General features: G+C 52.0%; 1 protein-coding gene across 5 annotated transcripts in view; it reads left to right on the top strand.

Annotated features, from left to right (window-relative positions):
- LOC116954947 (uncharacterized) overlaps window positions 1-22755 on the top strand; it is a 261733-nt gene that overhangs the window by 140919 nt on the left and 98059 nt on the right. For all 5 annotated transcript variants that reach the window (XM_076052742.1, XM_076052743.1, XM_076052744.1 and 2 more), the window contains one exon: window positions 1964-2038. In XM_076052742.1, coding sequence (XP_075908857.1) covers window positions 1964-2038 — 75 coding nt within the window. The remainder of the gene's footprint in view (window positions 1-1963; window positions 2039-22755) is intronic.

Below are 22755 nucleotides of genomic sequence, written 5' to 3'. Positions count from 1 at the left end.
TGGAAATTTTTGGAAATTAAAACGAAAAAAAAATAACATTTTTACAAAATGCGCTCAGTGTTTCCAACTGACGAGCCTTAATTTGGATCGAGAGATTAAGGAGGGGAGGCAGTTTGGGGAAAGTGAGAGAGTGGGAGGTTGGGTCCAGTCAGTAACAGGAGTGGGTCATTAACACGAGAGGGGAAATTCCAACATTTTGCAACTTCAGTTTCAATTCTGGAGAAAGAAAACACACTTTTTTTTTGGGGGGGGGGGGTTATTGCAATTACTTCTTACTCTGTAGTATTTGGGTTGGGTGGGGGGGTAAAATGTGAATGTTCCGAGGCATTTTATCCATATTCAGCGATACGGCTAGCTGCGCGGCTACGGAAAAGTAAAAAAAACGAGCTATTGCATTTTTTTGTTGTTGCGAAAATTAAATAAAAAAATGACAACTGAAATTCGCAGCCAACGACGCCTTAACTTGAATTTGCAATTATAACCCGCCGCGTTCCATCGGCAGTTGTGCAAAACGAGCGGGCCTCGAGTGAATGTCCATCGCTTTGTGACAAGTTACGAAAACGCAGACGCCACGTGGCGATTCGTTTGAACGCTGTGAAAATACGCATCTTCACTTGACGCGAGTTTTGAGTTTTTCATTTGCGTACGGATGCGTGTGCACGCGCGCGCGTGTTTGTGTGGGGAGCGGCAGCGCAGCGGTTAGTGCGCCGCGCTCCGAAGCCGGCGACCCGGGTTCGATTCCCGCTCACGGCCGTCGCCAGTGACGGTTGTCTGAACCTTATCCTGGGCCTTCCCGAAAACGTCGATTCGGCCTCGGATGAGCACGTTTGTGCGGTGTGTAAAATAGCGCCACCCCATCGTGTGCCGTGCCGGCCTTCATAGGTGCTACCCGCTAACAGCACTTGCCAGAAAAGTCTGTTGAGGCTATATGGGGGGGGGGAATCTTTGTCTTTTGTTTGTTACATTTTTATGAGCGACGTTAATGAGAACCTCGCGAATGCCTGGACTTTCTAGCTGTTTGGCGACGTAAAAAATGCAATGCGAGCCACAGGAATCTTAATGACATTTTCTTTATTTGGGGTAATTCCAGGTCAGCGCATTACCCTTTATTTTAACCACGCTAGAGGCCAATGAGATAAATGTGGACTGCTCGTACACAGCACCCACAGAGTTCATCATCATCATCCATCAGTCATGATCAATCCACTGCTGGATGAAGGCAAATAATTATTCGCGTCTTTGTGGGAAAGTATATAAATAGCAAAACAAGCAGACGATATGTCTCCTTCGCGTACAGTCCGTCTCTCCAAAGATTAAGTATTTCTACCGCAACCCATCGGCCATACGGCCTTCTGGGGTGTGCGTCATTTCATCGCCGCTAATTCAGTACGAGGTTTCGACACACAGCGTCTCATCAGCAGGCAGGCTTGCCTGAATCAATGCTGGCGAACTTGCCGATCTTACAGGCACAGACCATCTCTGTTCACGATGTGGCGTTCCTAGTTACAATATATCAATTGCCGTGTACCGTGCCCTTACCTATACGTACGTACGCACGAATGTTGAACTTGTTTTGCACCGCACGTGGCCAACCACGCGCTGATCGGAGGTGCGTGTGGAAGGACAACAAATTAAACACAAAAAGCAGTTCTAAAGAAGTGACTTTTGTCAATCCAGACGATTTAAAAGTGCCTTCCTAATGTCGGAAGGAAGAGCGGCGTTCCAGACGGCCACGGAAGCGCAGGTGAAAGCGCCACTCTACGCGGTGTTACCGCCGCCCCCCTTTGTCCGATGGCTTCAGCCACACTAAAAATACGGAACGTCGACTGTAATCGAGAAGCGATTTCTGCTTCTGGAAGCCGGCCGTGGGGGGCCGGGGGGGGGGGGGGGGGAGGGTCGCGGTTTGCGAAAGTGCTCGGTCGTGAATTGACCACCTCGCCTCTTCTCTCTCCGTCCTCATCAGCTGTACGAGCTGGACGATGACCCCAAGAGGAAGGAGTTCCTGGACGACCTCTTCAGCTTCATGCAGAAACGAGGGTGAGCGAACCGGGCCGTCCGCCAGTGTTTCCCCCCCCCCCCCCCCCCACTTAAGCGAGTACCTGCGCTCGTCGTGAACAGTGGAAAAAAAATAATCGTGCCAAGAGCGTCGGCACGAAAAGTGAACCCGATGCCGCCGCCGCCGCCGCCGCCGCCACGGGGGCGTTCGATGGCGCGGCTCTCCGAGACGTACCGACGTCTTCGGCCCCGCGTCCCCGGCCACGCGGAGCTCTCCGACCGCGGTCGGAGAGCTTCGAGGCGATGGGAATCCCACTCCGATTTTGTTTTTGTTTGTTCATTCGAACCGGGAGACCGTTTCGAGCTTCCCGTACCCAGGCAGTCGCGTCTTATCGCACAACCACCTACTTTTACCAAACCGGCAAAATATGCTACCTCTCTTGCATCGCAACATTGCTGCTTCTGCTTGCTAGCTCCTAAAGGGTTCTGAATTAAAATATTGCAGTATCTCCGTGTGCGCTACATTGTTACAATTGGTTACATGTGCGCACGCGCACACACACGCATGCACACAACAACATCGGCCGCCGTTCGCCGCGACGTGGCGGTGACGTCACTACGGCGCTCGTGCCAGGCTAGGTGCGCGCACGCACAAAGACAAATATTTTACGCATGGCTTAACTGTTTTGGCAAGCGCTGTTAGCGGACACCTATGAAGGCCGGCACGGCATACGAGGGTTGGGTGGCCAGCACCCACCCCCATTGGCGATGTTTAACCACACACCGCACCGGTGATGAATTTAGAGACCGAGTCGACCTAGAGGAGGGCCGGTTCAGATAATCGTCAACGGTGTTTGCCGTTGGTGTTTGCCGTAAGCGGGAATCGAACCCGGGTCGCCGCTGGGTTCGTAGCGCAGCGTAGCGCTAACCGCTACACTACACGCTGACAAAGATTTCGATTTAAAGCTTTCGTCACTGCAAGGATTCATCTTCTTTGGTTCTTTCGGTAAAGTCACGTAGAATGAGAATAAAATAATAAATTAATAAAATAACACAATAAAATTCCCACGACGTTTCGGCCACAACACAAGTGGGCCTTCATCAGGTGAAGGGACGAGACTGTCTGATGAAGGCCGCTTGTGTTGTGGCCGAAACGTCGTGAGAATTTAATCGTGTCATTTTATTTTATAAATTTATTATTTTATTCTCATTCTACGTGGTGACTTTACCGAGAGAACCAAAGAAAAAAGACAAAGGTGCCCCGTATAGCCTCAACAGACTGCCGGAGCAAATGCTGTGAGCGAACAACTTTGACACACACGCGCACACCCAGGCACAAAACCGCGGGCGTTCAAACGCGCATCGTCATGCGTTGGCATTTAAGATCGCGCGGGTAAGTCCATCAAGAAAGGGAAGACTGCGCCGGTGGGGAAAAAGGTTTGTCCTGACATCGCGCCACTGTCGGGGATTGATTATTATTTTTTTTTTGCCAAACATCGCCAACAATCTGCGTGTAATTTTAGTTGCCTGTAATTTGCCTTCTAAATGGTCATTTCGGTTAATTGAAACGCGGCATTGAAGTAATTACGATTGTCACATGTTATTTGGTCACGTGTAGTTTATTTTCCCTCCGGTGTGTTGCGTGTTTTTTTTTTAATCTCTCTCTTAATATCATTTAAACGCTATAATTTCTCTCCACCCCGAATTAATTTTTACACGCGTAAATGTAGTGAACATTTCTCCCCGCGCGTGATGAATGAAGTACATTTTTTTTAATTACCGACAGAAGTTCCCAGCATGCTTTGCATGTCAAAGGTGACGCCAGCCGTCCTTGTGTGCGCGTACGTTTCTCCACGCGGCCTGCGTGCGTTAGCGAAAACAAATAACTTAATGAATGTGCTTACGGAAATTTGGAAATTCAAACGAAGAAAAAGAACGGCAGAATTTTTTTTTACTTTTACGAAATGCGCTCGGTGTTCCAACCGACGAGCCACCGCCAATGTAACGTCACCAAACGTTGTTGTTGTTGTTGTTTTTTGTCTAATGATGAATTTTCACGCGTGCAATTCGACGCTTGCATCACCGGAATGCATGTACGTATGTTGAACTGCTTTTGCATCGTCCGTAGCCAACAGCGCTAATCGGAGGTGCGGGGGAAGGATGACAAACTAAACATGAAAGCAGTTCTCAAGAAATGAGTTTTCAATCTAGACGATTTAAAAGTCCAAAGCTCGAGTGGCTTCCTGATATCGGAAAGGAAGAGCGTTTCAGACGGCCGGCGGAAGCGAGTCTGAAAGCGCCGCGTGATGCGGTGTCCATCTTTGTTCGATGGCGAGCAGTCATCTGAATCAACGTTAACCTGTTAACCTGTAAAGCAGTCGTGCTGTCACTCGCCCATTGGCTGATGATGATGACACACTGCGCGCTTAACTAAGACGCTGACGGTGGCGAGTGTGATGTGTGGCGGTGGCGGTGACTGCGGGCGGCGCTGGCGATGATGGCGATGGACTTCGGGGGTGGGGGGGGTGGTGGGGGCGATGATGGATGATCTCGGGGGCTCGCGATGGCTAGCGCCGCGGCACGAGCGAGCGGCCGTTGCTCACAAATCTCGCTTTATTAGCTTAGGAGCCATTACCCCATTCGTGTTCGCACTGAATAATGGGGCTGCGGGAAACTTGAGCGGCGGCGACACATGGGACGTGTGAGAGCGCGCGCCACATTTTGTGCGTGCGCCCGTGGCCACCGTGTACGACGACATGAGTTACCCGGTGCCAGGTGTGCAGCAAACACATCGCCGCTGGGGAGACAAAGGCGGGCGGGCGTGGTGCTGGCCACCCACCCCCTCGTGTGCCGTGCCGGCCTTCGTAGGCGCTGCCCGCTAACAGCACTTGCCCCGACAGTCTGTCAAGGCGGCACGGGGGATCTTTGCCTTTGTACTTGCGCCCTTGATTCCTTGACTTTGGCGCAGCGTCCCTGCGTACAATAGAGGCCTTTTATTCATATTCACTGACCTTCAACCCAGTGTCACATGCGGGTGTTGTATTTGGTTTGGAGCGAGCGGGGAGAGTGGCAGGGAGAGAGCGAGATGGGGAGAGGGAGGGAGAGAGAGAGAGAGAGGGAGGGGAGAGCGCCAAAGAGAGCGAGAGGGAAGGAGGGAAGAGAGGGAGAGATAGGAATGGAGCTGAGAGAATGAACGAGATGTAGGGGAGTGGGGAAAAAAATAAGATCTGCATTGCAGGGGAGGTGAAGAATGAGTGAGGAGGACGGGAGAGGCTGAAGGGGAGAGAGGAAGGGAGCATCTGTACGAGAGCGAATGCCAACGAGGGAAGAAGATGAGAGAGCGATGGAGAGAGCTGTGTAATTGGAGAGATTTGAGTGAGCGAAAGAGAGATGGGGGGGTGGTTGTTGGGAGGGGGGGTGGGTGTGAAGGAAGGAGCACGGGGGGGGTGTATGTTGGAAACAGCTGTTGCTAGCTTGGACTCGAAGTTGATTTTATTTTTGTTTGTTTGGTGAAAACCTAGACATTTAGTGGCCTGTGAAAGGGGTCCGCGGGGGTCAATGGTGGCGGTGGTGGGGGGGGGGGGGTGGTGCAGCGGTTAGCGCTCCACTGCGCTGCGAACCCGCTCAACCCGCGTTCCGATTCCCGCTCACGGCCACCAACACCGGTGACGATTATCTGAACCGGTCCTGGGCCCGTCCCCTAGGTAGGTCGACTCGGCCTCAAATGAGTGCCCCTGGCGCGGCGCGTAAACACCGCCACGCAGGCGGCCGGGCGTGGTGCCGGCCAACCCCACCACCTCGTGTGCCGTGCCGGCCTTTGTAGGTTTGTACTCGCTGCTAACAGCGCTGGCCCCAACAGTCTGTTACAGGCTATACGGTGGAGGGCGGGGGGCGGGGGGATGATCCTTGTTTCCGGTGGCGGCGGTGCTGGCAGCAGTGGCGTCGATCTTTTAGCAAACGCCCGGCCTGGCAAGCGCAGTGCGGGCACGTTCAACTACCCCACGAGGTTGGCAGCCGGGCGGCTCCCTTTGAGCACCACCGCAGCTTCGTGACGCCATTCGTCGAGGGCCGCCGTCTCGGATTCACGCCATTGCAATTGCGGCTCTTGGAATATTTTGGGTTTTTTTTTTACGGAATTCCAATAAACAACGGCTTTTATTGTTATTTTGATTTTTGCCGCCCCCCCCCCCCACCCCGTGCCCTTCCTAATGGTGCCACAACCCCACCCTGCCCCCCACGGCTTCCACGCACCCCCTCCCCAAACACAGCGCGCAGTTTAAACATCCTTTGAGATGAGACGGAACACATTCCCCCCCATCATCACCCTGCCGCCCTACACCGCAAACGTCGCCAACGCCACCACCACCACCACGACCACCGCCGCCGATACCACCACTACCGCCGCTACCACCGCTAACCACTACCGCCACTACCACCGCTAAGCACTACCGCCGCTACCACCGCTAACCACTACCGCCGCTACCACCGCTACCACCGCTAACCACTACCGCCACTACCACTGCTTCCACCGCTACCACTACCGCCGCTACCACCGCTAAGCACTACCGCCACTACCACTGCTTCCACCGATACCACTACCACCGCTAACCACTACCACCACTACCGCTGCTACCACCGCTAACCACTACCACCACTACCGCCGCTACCACCGCTAACCACTACCGCCACTACCACTGCTTCCACCGCTACCACTACCGCCGCTACCACCGCTACCACTACCGCCGCTACCACCGCTGCCACCGCTAACCACTACCACCGCTGCCACCGCTACCGCTACCACCGCTCTCCCTGGGCACACCCCGCGCAACAACAACGGCACAATGGCAGCGCTACGCCGGGCAATGCTTTTTTTTTGCCAATTCCAATTTGATAGACGCGCCCGGAACGACACCTCAATTTTTTGTTGTTGCGTTCGGTATCGCATGGCGAGTTACGTGGCAGCCCCCAACCACCACCCACAGCCGCCGCCCCCCCCCCTTCCCCACAAGCCATAGCCACAGCCGCCACCACCGCCCCATTGTGCCCGGGGATCTTTAACAAACGGCGCATTGTGCGCGGAGGAGTGGGTGGGTGGGTGGGGGGGGACATGGAATACACGGGCCGTATCGCGTTTCGGCCCATCCAGTGTAAATGACCGCTTTTGCGCGGCAGCTGTATTAAAGTTTATTGCCGGGCACACGCGATATGGCCGCGTGGCGATTAGCGCGCAGTTAAAGGGGGCCGCGGAAACGCTGGACGGTGCGGGATGGGGAGGGGGGCGGGAGGCGACATATGCGTCTTCTCTTATGTACAGTACAATAAAGTATCCATAATATAGGTTTTTTTTTTTTAGATCGCGCGAATATAAATACGTCGTTAAACCCCGCCACCAAACCGACGCAGCCATTTGGTGAGGGTTTTGTAACGTAAAACGAAACGTGCCAATTCGTGACTGGTTCAGCACACCGGTGCGTTGGAGAGTCCGTTAACCCACCGCAACATTTACGAAGAAACATATTTCTCACACAACTACCCGTCAGTGTCCCGGGAGTGTCAACGTTTAACGGCCGCGTTGATTTCAAGACGAGCGGGAAAAAAAAAACGACTCTGGCCCGCTTTCCACACTCGGTGTCCCATCGGCAGAGTCCGGCTTGCTTAAAAGCCACGAGGCCATCTCTCGGCAGTTCGATATCAGCAACTCCGAATAGCAAACACGCGTCCAGACGGTCACTTCGGCCGCTGTTAATTTATTTCCGCGTCATAGGCCGCTTGGTAGAGCTGTCAATTGCGCTGGCCAGGTCGTGTCTGAAAAAAAAAAGAGTTGGGCCTTCCCTGCTAAAATAAAACAAATTGTTTGGTTTCATTTTAATATTTCTCCCACCGCGATTGTTGTTGCTGTTGTCAAAAATCCCATTCATGCACCGTGGCCCGAACAGCGAAATGCCGTGCATTTGGACATTGTTAAAAAAAAAAACAATGAGAAACGCTGTCTCCCCTTCTCCACCTCCTGATCACTCTCTCTCCCTGTGTGTGGACTTCTCTCTCCTGGCTTGAGCTCACAACACCCCTCCGGGTTCTTCTCCATTCGCAAACTAACCGATTTTTTTTGTTTTCATTTTAGCAGGTAAGGCCCCGCTGAGCTTTTATATAGTTATTTTTTTTCAGAAGCGACCTGCCTCTCACAAATGATAGCTCGACAAAGCGGATTATCATCGTCGTCGTCGTCGTCATCATCGCGTGGAAATGAATATTTGTGTTGCGGCCCGTGCGAAGCCTTGGCGCAGTGCCGCTGTGTTTTTTTTGTTCTCGTAGTTTTTCAACGTTTCGCTTTTGTGGGCGGCGAAGAGGGAATAAATAAATATATGAGAGAGGAATAATAATAATAAATAAACATTCGATAAACACTCTCGGGCATTATATTTTACTATACAGCGTGTAAAATGCAATTCCGCCGGCGTTGCCATGCCGACGGTGGGCTGTTGTTAGCGGTCACTTGCTCCATTGGCCGCTTGTCAAAGGGGGGGGGGGTGCGGTGGTGGGGGTGCGGTGGTGGGGGTGCGGCGGTGGGGGTGCGGCGGTGGGGGTGCGGTGGTGGGGGTGTAATTGCATCGTTTGAGGCCCCCGCTATTGCGGGTTTCCTCTGTGACCAATTTTTTAAAAACGACTGCCGGCCTTCGGCGTTGGTGGCGGCGGTGGCGGCGGTGGTGGCGGTGGCGGCGGTGGCGGTGGTGGCGGTGGTGGCAGCTACACACACACGGGAGAGTAATCTTAACCGCCCGGAGAGAACCGAGCCACGCCCCGTAGCAATCATTTATTTATTACATCCATCCATTAAACATCTTTATAAATGAGACACGGCACCCACAACAAAGCTGGCGGGGGGGGGGGGCTGCGTTGTTAAGGAAGTGGTGGGGGGGGGGTGTGGTGGATATGGGGGGCGGTGCAGGAGTAAAAGCAAGCGGGGGGCAATGATTCATGTGCCAATACGCATCACAAATATACATGAACTCTCAAGATATCTGTTACAGGCACCGCTGTCCAGTGTCGCATAGACCTGTTCAGGCGTCCGTCGTCAACTGTCATACAAATCTGTTGAGAGTGACCTGAATTCACTTTAGCGGACATCACGAGATTGTTGATCCTCCTCCCTCGTCGTGCGGGGGGGGGGGGGGTGGGGGGGGGGCGCGTCTTCGTGTTCCTGTCAACTGGGATCGTGACGATGGGAATGGACGCCTCACTCTGTCCCCAATCCTCAGCGCGGGGAACCCCGGGGCCCTTTTCCCCGCGTGCTGTGCGGAGTCATACTTCACCACGCATGCCTCCCCCCGCACCTCCGCAACATTGGCACGGTCGGCTACGTGCGCACGGCGCGAAAGGAGTTCGGCGGACACGCGCGCGTGCGTGCGTGCGTACGTCCAGCGCGGGGGTTGATGGGAATGTTTGTCGGAGGGGCCAAGTTATGGTTCTGATTATCACTCGCCACTGACATTGGCCACCCGGCTCGTAGCGCCTTGCGCTAACCGCTGCGCCACCGCTCCCCCTTGTTTTTTTTCTTTCTTTTTTACCCGAATACACGCGGTGATATCCGCAGCCTTAGTTTCGCTGTCGTTGTAGGTGCAACGGAATAGCAATCACTTAATTTGACCATAATCATCATCAGTCGTGATCACTCTACTGCTGGATGAAGACCCCCCCCCCCCCCCCCACTGTGTACAATGTGTGCGCGCGTCCAACGCGCGTGTGTGCGCGTGTGTGTGTGTAGCGTTAAGACGGGTTAATCTTTGTAACCGAATCTATGTTGCTGCATGTGCGTGTCTACTCTGTTGGTGTGTGCGGGCGTGGTGCTGCTGGTCACCCCTCCCCTCGTGTGCCGTGCCGGCCTTCACAGGTGCTACTCGCTAACAGTACTTGCCCCAAAAGTCTGCTAAGGTTACACGGTGGGGGGGGGGGGGTTCTTTGTCTTTGTGCCTGCGCGTGTCTCTGTGTGTCTGCGCGTGTCTCTGCATTTGCCTGCGTGTCTTTCTCTGTGCCTCTCCGTGTCTGCGCGTGCCTCTGTGTGTCTACGCGTGCGTCTCTGATGTGTCTGTGCGTGTCTCTGCATTTTGCCTTTGCCTGCGTGTGCCCCTCTCTGCGCGCCTCGCCGCGTGTCTCCGCGTTTGCGCGCATCTCTTGTCTGTCTGTGTCCCCACGTGTGTCTTTGTGCGTGCGTCCGTCGTGCGTGTGCGTGCGTGCATCGTTGGGAAGGGGGACCGGGGGGGGGGGGTTAATGGCACGGCGGTTCAGGTTGGACGACGATTCTGGCCGGGGCGGGCGCCGGGGTCGGATGTTGAGGCTCCATTTGCCCGTGGGGAATGCCGTGGGGTTAAACACGTGAGGACGCCTCCAGGGGTAACCTGCCCACCTGGTTTTGTGACATTTCTCTCCCGTGCATTATCACCCTTGTTTTTCTACCCCCCAACCCCACCTTACCCCCATCTGGCTCTTCCCCACGTCTTCCTTTTCTTCCCATATCCTCTTTACTTGTCTCTCGCCTGCCCATTCTTAAACCACGCGCTCGCTCGCTCGCTCTTTGTGCACGCGCACCAGTGTTACGGGGAGCGGTGGTGCAGCGGTTAGCGCGCCGCGCTACGAACCCGGCCGCCCAAGTTCGATTATCGCTCGCGGGCCAGCACCGGCGACGATTATTATCTGAACCGGTCCTGGGCCTTCCTCGCCTAGGTCGACTGAGCCTTGAAATGAGTACCTGGTTGCACTGCGTAAACATCGGCACTCGGGGAGACAAAGGCGGCCGGGCGTGGCGTTGGCCACCCGCCCCTTCGTGTGCCGTCTGGCCTTCATAGGTGCTCGCTAACAGCACTTGCCCTAGCAGTCGGTTAAGGCTATTCGGGGGATCTTTGTCTTTGCGTGCAGCGGTGTTTTTGTATCATTGCTGCTAGGTTCTCCAAACCATTACGAGAGGTTATTTTTAATCTGCGAATGATTTTGGTACACATTATAGTTAATCATTCACGGCCCTTTGTCACGGCCTCGCCACACGCAACGCCAAGTAGGTTATGGGGAGTTGTTTGGCCATACTTCACCAAGCTTGGGGCGGTATGGTTTGTTGAAGGCATGGGGGGATCGGACGTGGGAGCACGGAAGCACAGTACAACAGATGATCTCTCTTGTCACTTCGCTCCCATTTATCCATTCCTTTTCCATTATTGTCCTATTATTTTGCCATTATTTATCGACTCTATGCCCTTCCCCCTTTACTTTCTCTCTTTCCCTTGCATTGCATGGACGCATGTCTGTGTTTAGAACTTCTGTGGTACCGTACGTAGCCAACCGAGTTAATCGGAGGTGCGGGGAAAGGACAACAATCTGAACACAAAAAGCGATTAGAAAGAAATGAGTTTGCCGATCTAGATGATGATTCAAAAGTGCATCATAGCTCCCAGTGGCTTCCTGATATCGGAAGGAAGAACGTTCCAGACGGCCGCAGAAGCGCATCTGAAAGCGCGCGATACGGTGACCGTTTTTGTAACGATAGTAGTGATCGGACATTACCCTCGTTACGAGTCACATGTGTATGTATGTTCAACTTCTTTCGCACCATATGTAGACCAACCGTGCTAAGGACAACAAACTAAACACACAAAAAGCAGTTTGCAAGAAATGAGTTTGTCAATCTCGATGATGGATTAAAAGTGCATCATAGCTCCCAGAGGCTTCCTAATATCGCAAGGAAGAGCGTTCCAGACGGCCGCGTCGTTGACTCTACTTTCCTTCACCGTGGTGTGTCATGAACCGGGGTCGGCAAACCGAAGTAACAAGAAGAAGCATTTTTTTTCAAATCCGGTAAAAAAAAGTTTCAAGTGCCACAATGCAATGTAAATGCGCATTGCATTGCGTAGCGTGGTTGGTTACGCACGGTGCGAAATAAATTCGACGCGCATGTATGGACTCCTCTACTTACGAACGAGTTAGTTTATAAAGCTCTGTTCGTATGTCGATTTGTTTGTAAGTCCAACTTTACTACGGTCGATTCCAAACGTGTTGTACGGCATGTAACTAAACACAGGGGAACGGCTTTAAAAGTTGTATAATCTCCTGTAGATGTAGATGCCACTGGTTCGTCATGTTCTGTAGATGTAGATGCCACTGGTTCTTCACGTTCTGCAGATGTAGATGCCACTGGTTCTTCATGTTCTGCAGATGTAGATGCCACTGGTTCTTCACGTTCTGCAGATGTGGATGCCACTGGTTCTTCACGTTCTGCAGATGTAGATGCCGCTGGTTCTTCACATTCTGCAGATGTAGATGCCGCTGGTTCTTCATGTTCTGCAGATGTAGATGCCACTGGTTCTTCATATTCTGAAGATGTAGATGCCACTGGTTCTTCATATTCTGCAGATGTAGATGCCACTGGTTCTTCATGTTCTGCAGATGTAGATGCCACTGGTTCTTCACCTTCTGCAGATGTAGATGCCAATGGTTCTTCACGTTCTGTAGATGTAGATGCCACTGGTTCTTCACGTTCTGCAGATGTAGATGCCACCGGTTCTTCATGTTCTGCAGATATTGCTGCCACTGGTTCTTCACGTTCTGCAGATGTAGATGCCACTGGTTCTTCACGTTCTGTAGATGTAGATGCCACTGGTTATTCATGTTCTGCAGATGTAGATGCCACTTGTTCTTCACGTTCTGCAGATGTAGATGCCACTGGTTCTTCACGTTTTGTAGACGTAGATGCCACTGGTTCTTCACATTCTGCAGATGTAGATGCCACTGGTTCTTCACGTTCTGCAGATGTAGTTGCCACTGGTTCTTCATGTTCTACAGATGTAGATGCCACTGGTTCTTCACGTTCTGCAGACGTAGATGCCACTGGTTCTTCACGTTCTGCAGATGTATTGCGCGGCGGTTGAACTTACGACTCTCGGTCCGAACAGTTGCATCTGGACATTCGGGACAAGGTTTGTTCGTATCTCTGAAAGTTCGTAAGTTGGAACGTTCGCAAGTGGAGGAAATCCCTGGACAAACAAAAATCGAGAGACGCAGGTTCCATGACGAACGACGGCCATGAAGCGGGCGGTCCTTTTAAAGAGCCGCACGCGGCTGCGGCGCCGCAGGATCGCCGGCCAGCGGACAAAACGCCGCCGGTTCGACTCCGCGGCACGGCAACGCCGTCGCCGTGCTGACTTCGGGGAAACAAACGAACTCGCTCGCCCCCCCCCCCCACCCGAGCGGCAAAAAAGAAAAATGTTTTCTGATACGCCACGACCTCCCCCCCCCCCACTCCCCGCCCCCCGGTAGTTTGAATTGTCTCTGTCTGTCCCTGCATCACGTGCGCCCCACCCCCCTCCCCCACCCGCAACCCCCACAGCCCCCCCATTGATGAAATTTAATGCGGCGTTTACTGCGCGTACTACGGCGATCGATGCGGAAATAAAATCGACTGTTATTTATTGCAAAGCGGAGTCATCCTCACCGGCCCCCGTTCCCTCCGTCGCCCCACACCCCCCCCCACTCCCCTCCGTTCTTCCCCCACCGCTGTGGGGTGGCGGTGGGGCTCGACGGGAGCACACCGTGCATGCAGCTTAGGGGATCCCCCACCACACACCAAAGACAAAGACCCCCCCTCCCCCCCCATAGCCTTCAACAGCCTGTTGAGGCAAGTGCTGTTAGCGAGCGCACATGAAGCCGGAACGGCGCGCGCGGGGGGTGGGTGGCCCGCACTACGCCCGGCCGTCTTTGTCTCCCCCAGTGGCGATGTTTACTCTCTGTCCCCGTGGCCGCGTGGAATTTTCTCCAGGTCCTCTGGGTTTTTTCCTCCACATTTAGAATCAACATCACGCGTTTAGAGTATTTGGCTGCTATACATTTCCACGTGGGAATCCGCTTTGTTGAGCTATCATTTGTGGTGGCCAGGCCACTTCTGAAAAAATAACTATATAGCTCGGTGGGCCCTAACTGGTAAAATAAAAATAGTTTAGTTTAAAGAAATTCGCCACCGTCGTTTCAACTGCTATACCAGCAGATGGTGTTGAACTGGCGACCTCTGAATGGCAAGTCCGGTGCACTGACCATTAACACCACTGAGTCGGCAGAATCCCAGGAAGGTTTATAAATGCATACATGTTTTAACAAACATATAATGATCAATTCCTCTTATCCTCGTGTCCTGCCACCACATTGTTTTTCCACTATCTGGCTCATGATAAACACGACTCTGGCTGTAGCCCTCGCTTGCTCCTCAACGGTACAGAGAATCCAAACAGATGCTCCAATAATGAACGATTTTAACAAAACATTTTTTACAAATTATTATTTAAATTCGACTTCATCCCACGGGAATGTCGAATTCCCTCCTGTTGGTCAGGACCACCCAGTGGATATGATCGTTGTCCCGTGTTCTCGTTTAAACGCTGATACACTTTTGGCTCATTACAGGGCACAGACTTGACAGTTCGTTTATCAAAGAGCGTCTGAAAAATTAATTCCGGGAATTGCCTAGGAATGCGCCACGTGCTGGGAAATTGTTGCCTTATTATCGTTAGTGTACGGCCCGTTGTGAATCCACTGCTGCATGATGGCCTCGTGTTGTGTGAGCAGGGGAGGGGGGGGCGTGGTGGTAGGGGGGGGGGGGTTGTCGGACCATACTTCACACCGCGCTGGTTCGTACGGGTTGGTACGCACATCGCTTGCCAGTGATATTGTGGCTTCGACCGGACATCGATCTCAGCTCACCTGGTGTCATAGCACGAGTGCGATAATCACTGCGCCACCGCTCCCCCGACCACAAAATACAAATGTTGGAATACGGTAGAGTGAAACCTTGGATTGCGAGTAACTTGGTCTGCGAGTGTTTTGCAAGACGAGCAAAATTTTTTTATAAATATAAATTTGATAAACGAGCGAGGGTCTTGCAATACGAGCAGTGTACGTGTAGACGCTTTGTACTGCCGAGCGTCACGTGATCACAAATGATAAGCGAGTACTTTGGATTACAAACACGTTTCCGGAACGAATTATGCTCGCAATCCAAGGTTTCACTGTATTCGTTTTTAAAAATTGTTCACACGGGCAGGCAAATTTGACAGCATTCCTCTAGAAGAAGAGAAACATTTATTTGAATTGTGGCCCTCGTCTGCTGAAAATTAAGCATGTTGAAATTAAATCGCTCCTTCCTTATATTGTTTACATTCGTGGTAGGTTTATCACATGGAGATTTCTCCAAAAACAATTACAGGATATCCTCAGAACTGGAATTAGATATTACGTTCCACGCGACCCCGGCATAAACTCGGCGTGATAATAATAAGAGGGACCCCAAGGTATGATCTCGGAAAAGGCGCGCTAACGGAAAGTTAGAACAAGCAGAAAGATCCGAGGAAGATGGCACTCGAGATGTTCATTCCGCGGAAAGATAGGGCGTCACATTTAATCGCTCGGCCTGCTCGTAATGGGTCAGGAAAACCGAAGTGAGCGGAAGGGGGGGGATAAAATACAAAAAACCCCGTCGCAACTTTTTCATTGACTTAGCCGACTGAATCTGCGGTTATATGACCCGATGTCACTATCTAAACTCGGGCGCTTATTTTTAGAAAATGGAAGAGGGAAAAAAATACTTTCCAGATTTAGTCTGACTTTTTGCGCCTTGTTTAAACAATTCAACCGGACGTTTCTAAAAACAAAAAAAAGCTCAAATGTTTGATTTGACGATTCGCATGCCGGAATTTCCAAACACCCCCCTCTCCCCCCCCCCCCGATGCTCAGAACCTCAGCAGCACCTCGAATGCACTTTCACTGCCACTATAAAGACAAAGATCCCCCGTGTAGCATTAACCAGACCTTTGGGGCAAGTGCTGTTAGTGAGTAGCCACCTATGAAGGCCGGCACTGTGGCACACAAGGGAGGTGAGGGTGGCCAGCACCGTGCCCGGCCGCCTTTGTCTCCCTGAGTTGCGACGTTCACTACACACACCGCACCCACGTATTCATTTGAGGCTGAGTCGACCTAGGGGGAGGCCCGGGGCCGGTTTAGATAATCATCACCGGTGTTGTCGACCGTTAGCGGGAATCGAACTCGGGTCGTCCGGGTTCGTAGCCGCAGTGGCGCCAACTGCTGCGCCACCGCTCCCCTCCGCTACTGCCGCTGCACCTCCAACAACCGACCAACAACGCGGGCCACCTTATTTGGCTTCTCACTTGAGATCAACAGCGACTCTTAGCAGCCCTCTAGCGTCACCTTCTATCAAGGCTGGCGGGTGGGTTGGTGAGTTGGGTTGGGAGGGGGGGGGGGAGGGCAGGGTGGCGATATGATACAGTGAATGCTTGACCAAGTTAAACAAACAATAACAACAATGCAACATGGAACAGGGTCTTTTTCGCCTCCGTCCCGCTGCAAACGCCACAAGGGGGTGACCCGACGTGGTTCTCGGCTCTTCCTGGCGTTTTAGCGCCGCTAAATTTTGTAGATCCGCCTCTGCGGTGCGCGTTCCCCTTTGCTCGTCGATGCCCACGGGCCGTCATCTTCACGTCCACTCCAAGGCGCCCCCTTCACGCCCTGGTCTCATGCGCTTCGAAACGCCTCTCCCGAGGCCATGCCTCCGGCCGCCCACCCGCCCCGGTGCTCGCACGTTCATCTCGCTCCCTTCCTCCTGACCCTGTCGCTCTCCCGTCTCTTCCTCGTGACATCTCCGACCCGGCCGTCCGAAGTCGACGTCAGCCCTCAGCCCGCCTGGGATGGCTGCGGGTCTTGCCCGGTAAAATAAATAAAATAAACCGCCTTGTAGTTTTTATTTACCTATTACACTTTTTTTTTTAAATCGAAAATCCCGCGCTGGTGGCCGGGTGTTTGGGGTGGGGACGGTCGGGGGTGGCATTGTGACCAATTAAGGATCTAAGAAACTCGCTCCATCGCTACAGACCCCCCCCCCCCGCCCCCCACGCCGAGCCGGGAGATGGAGTCGAACCGACGGCGACTGTCGGGACCGCGACGTGAGCACGCCACCTCCGCTCAACGAGGGAGGGCGACGCCGGCCCTGGTGCGGCGAAAAATAACGACGTGGAGTCAGTGAACGGCGAGGATGAATGCGTTGCCTACGGGTGGATAGGTGGGGTCGGGAGGGGGGGGGGGGCGTAGGGGAGGAGGCCCTCCCCGCCCGCCCAGCTTAACGAGGCTTAAGAGAGCCGAGTCCGGAGCTTAAACAGGTCCCGATCGGGTCTTTTTTTTTTTTGGGTTGCGCAGGAATTTCTGCTGAGCTGGCGCAACTCCCGACTTAATGACTCGACAGCGTGACGCTTATCGGCGGCAGCGGCGCCGTGCGCACGGCCCGCGGGGCGATTCCGATCGTCGATCGTTCCACACCCCCTCGCCCCACACCCACCGCCCCCGGTCCCCCGTCCCACGAGCGATGCGATTCCTGCGGTGCGTCGCGCACACTCGCAGGTGTGTCTTTGATAAGCTGTTAATGACCTCGCCTGGTGCACAGGAGGTCGTGGGTTCGAACCCGACCCTGACGCCTGTTGCTGCGTATTTGGAGTTTGCGTTGTCTCTTTCTGTCTCTCCCCGCGCGGTCGCGTGGATTTTTCTCTCCGGGTCTTCCGGTATTTTTCCCCTCCGCATTTAGAATCGACGTGCGTTTTAGAGTGTTTGGCCGCTGCCTATTTCCAGGCATTAAAAAGCCACTTCGTTGAGCTGTCATTTGTGGCCAGGTCGCTTCTGACAAATAACTATATAGCTCAGTGGGCATTACCTGGTAAAATAAAGCATCGTTTTTAATATGTATGTTGGACTTCTTTCGCACAGTACGAAGCCAACCGTGCTAATCGGAAGTGAAAGTGAAGGACAACAAACTAAACTGGAAAAGCAGTTCTAAAGAAATGAGTTTTCAATATAGATAATTCAAAAGTGCATAGCTCCAGGGGCTTCCGAATATCGGAAGGAAGAGCATTCCAGACGGCCGCAGAAGAGGTACATCTGAATGCGTGTATGCAGACATTAACGGAATGGCAAAAAAAACAACGCCGGCGACTCATAAGAATTTCTTCATGGGATGGTAATCCTGAATCGTGTGATGTCCCGTCAGCTGACTGCTGCGCCAAATTATCTCCCTGATCGGGACTGCGGATGAAGATGAGTGTTTTTACCTTATCTCCGTAAATCTTTTTCGAAATTTACCTCGCGCCTTTTTCCCGAGGCCCTTTAGGGCGATTTTACCAAATTGTATGGACGATGAATCGTGGTGGTTTGAGATGAAGAATGAAAAGGGGGTTATTGAAAGTGGTGTTCGTGGTGTCATTCTTGCGACAGCGGACCAGGCGTGAGGGTTAAGGAGGGGTTGTGTCAGTCGCTCTGATGTGTAGCTGGGAGGGCGGTGTAGCGGTTAGCTAAAAGTGTCGAGGCATCGCGTTGGGAAGACAAAGGGGGACAGCCGAGGGGGGGCGGGGGAGTGGAGCCAGGCGGGGTAAGGCGAAGAAGGCCTGTGTGTGAAGTTGGTCCGGGTGGTGGCTGGGCCTTCATATCGTTAGCGTCGTTTAATTCTATCATGAAACCCAAACCTCGGCGCTCGTTTGTGCAAAAAGCTAAGCTCGGCACTGTAAAATTTATTTTTTTATTTGCTAGAACATAATCATAAAATAACATCGTTTAAAAAAAAATCAATCCGCAAGATATCCACAGCCCTCCACTTATAAAATCTGAAGTATCCACTTGAAATGCCAAACAGTCCTAGCGCAGCCATGCTTCCGTAGCCTCCGATCACCAGCAGCAATGAAAAGTCGAGTGCCCGTCGCTCAATCAGACTTATCCTTCCGATAGATTGGTCTTAAACATAATAATGAGATCGCTCTGGTTCTCCCATTGATTGTTTTATTTTATTCATATCTCTGCCAAAGAACATTTCGGCCGCGTGCTATCGGTGAGGCGTGTCACTCAGCGAGGTGATTTCCATTCCGATCTCGGTCTCGCATCGGACAATGTGTGGCCAATCATCGCTCTGATAGTGTGTGGCATTGTCATTGTAGTGTTCGTCTTTTGGCGTTTTTTGGTCTGACACCGGTGAGACCAGGCCCTAAAGAAGGCTGTCTCTGGTGTAGACCAATCACTTTCAAAGACAATGAAGGCATGATTCCTTGCAAAAAGGGTTCTGTTGATTCCTTGCAAAAGGGTTCTATTTGGTGTTTGAACTTCTTAGAAACCATCCTGTTTTATTGCTCATTCTTATTTTTTCATACCTTGTCCCATTTTGGGGGAGCTTTGTCTTTGTCTTGCGTGACGTCATTGGTGACGAGGATCAGGCCGTCGACGGCGGTTTGACAATCCGTTTTATTATTCACAGTTAGGCCATAATCCGGATTTGAACCCAGGATTTCATCGTTGCCGGCTCGGTACGAGGACGCCGGTATTAGCCCCAATGCGCCACCTGGGCCCACCCCCAACGGCGGTTTGGTTTTTATTTTTTTGTTAATTCGCAAGATGATCTTTAAACTTGGATTTTTGATCGCCGCTAGAAGCTGTTAACCAATGCAGAACGTTAAATAGTCATTTGTTGTTGTTGTTGTTGTCATTGATTTGGCCCCAAATTCTACACGGGGGAAATTAGTTGGTGTCTGAAAGAGGCAGCAGAGCAAGTAAGAGTTTGAAAAATGTTTATAAAGTACATTGTGCTTTGCACTGTGGGGTTTCCAAAGTAGAAACTATTATCTCCAGCTATGAACGGTAATATATGTCCCTACCCTACGTCTTTTTGCTCTGAAGAAGGGCCCGTACCCAAAACGTCAGCCTCCTGTTAGTATGTTTATTTTCCTGTTATGAGGCAGTGGTTTGTGACGGGCGTGCTGTGCTCGTCTAATTGCGTTCGCACGGCTTCGCTCGCGCAATCCCGTTAATTAAATTTTTTTACTCGATGTGATTTATAATTATGAACACGTTGCCGCCGTGTGTTTGGGTGGGAGTACGAAAAAAGACGCCAACCTATTTTAGGCGAGCAGGCGAGGGTGGGGGCTTTCATTTAATCGGCAAAGCTGAACGTGAATGTTGTAAAAATGTAACCCATCGATGGTCGGGCCTTCCAGATCTAACTTCACTATTTTTAATTTACCATTTAAGGCCCACTGAGCTGTTGAGCTCCCAGCCAATCACAAACGATAGCCCCAACAAGAGGTGGCTTATCACGTGCAAATGTATAGTTGCAGCCAAATACTCAAAACGCGTGATGTCGATTCTGAATGGGGAGGGGAAAAAAAACGGAGTAACCGGTGAAAAATCCACACGGCCACGGTGAGAGAGAGAGAGAGAGAGACACGCAAACTCCAAATATACAGCAGGCATCATCAGGGTTGGGATCGAACCCACGACCCCTGTGTACCAGGCGAGGTAGTTAACATCTCCTAGCCACCGTGGCGCCCCTGCGGCAGGGAGTTTTTTTGAGCAGCAGAGGCTGAAGTCTCGGCTGCTTGAAAAAGAAACGCCACCGTGTTCAACGGAAAGCCCTCGACCGGTTTTGAACGTTCCTCTCGACCGCCGACTTTACCCCGCTTACAATCCTCGGCAGTGGGGCTTAGAGGGGCAACTTTGAGAGGTTTTTGTTGTCGTCAGAGGAGACAATTGTTTATCTCCCGAGCACTCCCTCCCCCCCCCCGCGCCCGATCTCCCCCCCCCCTCCACAACACCTTCCAATACTAAAAAAAAACCCGACGCAGATTGTCCAGCCGTCTTTAAAAAAATAAAATCCCCGAAATAAATGGCCGGCTTCGCCTTGCTACTCGTGCGGCGTGACAGATGGAAAACGTGTTAATGATGATCAATTATTTTTTTTTGCCAAACGTAATCACACCTTAACCGGGTTAGGGCGCCTAAATGAATTTGGAATTTTAAAGCCCAGGCGCAGGTGTAAGATTTGCTTAAGTAGCGTTTAAATGTAATCACGCAACAGCTGTTTTTTTTTTCATCGACCGGACGAGCGTTGCGCATGAAAAATTTAAGCTTGCGATTCTTACGAACCGGTGGAGCTGCTGCTGCGCTCTCGATGTCTCTCGGAGTGACTCTCGTGCGAGCGGTGTTGTCGATTAACGTGTTCGCGTGTGCGTTTAGTGTGGGGATGTTACGTACGTACGTTGAACCTCTTTTGCACCGTACGTAGCCAACCGTGGCTAATCGGAGGTTCGGGGGAAGGACAAAAAGCAGTTAAAAAATAAATGAATTTGTAAATCTAGATGATGATTTAAAAGTGCATAGCTCCAGTGGCTTCCTAATATCGGATGGAAGAGCGTTCCAGACGGCCGCGATGCAGCGACCGTCATTGTGGTGGTGGGGTGAAGTTTGAGTACTCCCACCTGTTCCAAGATGGGGGGGGGGGGGTGATGAACTTTTCCATTTCGCAAAGTAAAGTTATTGAACCTTTCGAACATTCTTGATTATGTCATCTGTCCGTTAGATCAAAATTAATGCTGAGTGATAATTATTTATTCAAGCACTCATCGCATTCTTGTTTCTGCTGTTCTTCATCATATTCTGGATTCCTATGCGAAGGGGGTGGTGGTGGGGGAGTGGAAGTCAGCGTCACCCTTGGCACAACAAAAAGCTTATCTTGTGAAACCACAATGGATACATGGTGCGTTTTATTGCAAGCGAAACCACAAAGTGTTACTAAACAGTGCAGTGACAACAGCCGATAGCGAACCTTGGCAGCAAAAGTTACCCAGCTGTTAAAAAGTAAGGACGCATAAAATTTGTGAATCTCAGTGTGGATTAAAAAAACGAAAATAATTTCAGCGTTGATGAACGATGACGACGGGAGTCTCGGAAATGTTTTTCGATCCATCTGTTGGCGAACTCTTGGAACGCAACGCTTTGCTAACGTGAGCGCGCGTGTCCGTGCGGCGCGTTCGCGTGCGTGCGTGCGTGCGTCTGTGTTTACGTGTGGGCCATGTGGAAATGTGTGTTTGTGTATATTTGCGCGCGAATATTTCGACGGCCCGTGCGCGTTTGTGTGTGACCTTGTCACGGTGTGTTTGTGTTAAATAATGTGTGTGTGTACGTTGAACTTCTTTCGCACCGTACGTAGGAAAACCCCACTAGCTAATCGGAGGTGCGTGGAGTGGCAGTGTAGGAGTTAGTGCACACTGCACTTCGAACCTGCATTCGATACCCGCTCACGGCCAACATCAGCGGTGAATGTGCGATTTGTTTTCTGGGGCCTCCCTTCCCATGCGGTCTTTGTATTTCTACATTCGGCTTAGATTCGTTAACCTTCAAAAACCTCCAAATGCAAATGTTCTCAGGCGTGTAAATACATCAGCACTGATGGCTGGGCGTGGTGTTGGCCCACCCACCCTCTCATCGGTGGGCCGTGTCTGGCTTCATAGGTGCTCGCTAACAGCACTTGCCCCAACGCTCTTTAAAAGGCTATATGGGGGATCTTTGCCTTGGCATGATAGGCCACCTGCGTTTTCCTAAGGCTTTGGCAGATGGCCTTCTATTGCTCTGACAGCTGTGCCAAAACTTTGCACGTCTGCGTGTCGACATTCCCGTGTTTGGGAGTCGGCATTCCCCGCGGCCTGTGTGTGTGTGTGTGTTTGTTCCTGGGAGGTATAGGGGAGTGGTGGTTTCGCGGTTAGCGCGCTGCGCTACGAACCCGGTGACCCGATTTTCAAATCCCGCTCAGGGCCAACACCGGTGACGATTATCTGTAGCGGTCCTGGGCCTCCCCTGGGTCGACTCGGGCCTCGAATGAGTTACCTGGTCGCTTTGTGTAAACATCGCCGCTGGGGA

Source organism: Petromyzon marinus, chromosome 57, assembly GCF_048934315.1.
Source record: "Petromyzon marinus isolate PM22_M1 ecotype Great Lakes invasive population chromosome 57, UKy_Petmar_22M1.pri1.0, whole genome shotgun sequence".
Lineage (NCBI taxonomy): Eukaryota > Metazoa > Chordata > Hyperoartia > Petromyzontiformes > Petromyzontidae > Petromyzon > Petromyzon marinus.
Note: the sequence above shows the minus strand (reverse complement) of the source record. Positions and strands in the feature narration are given on the sequence as shown.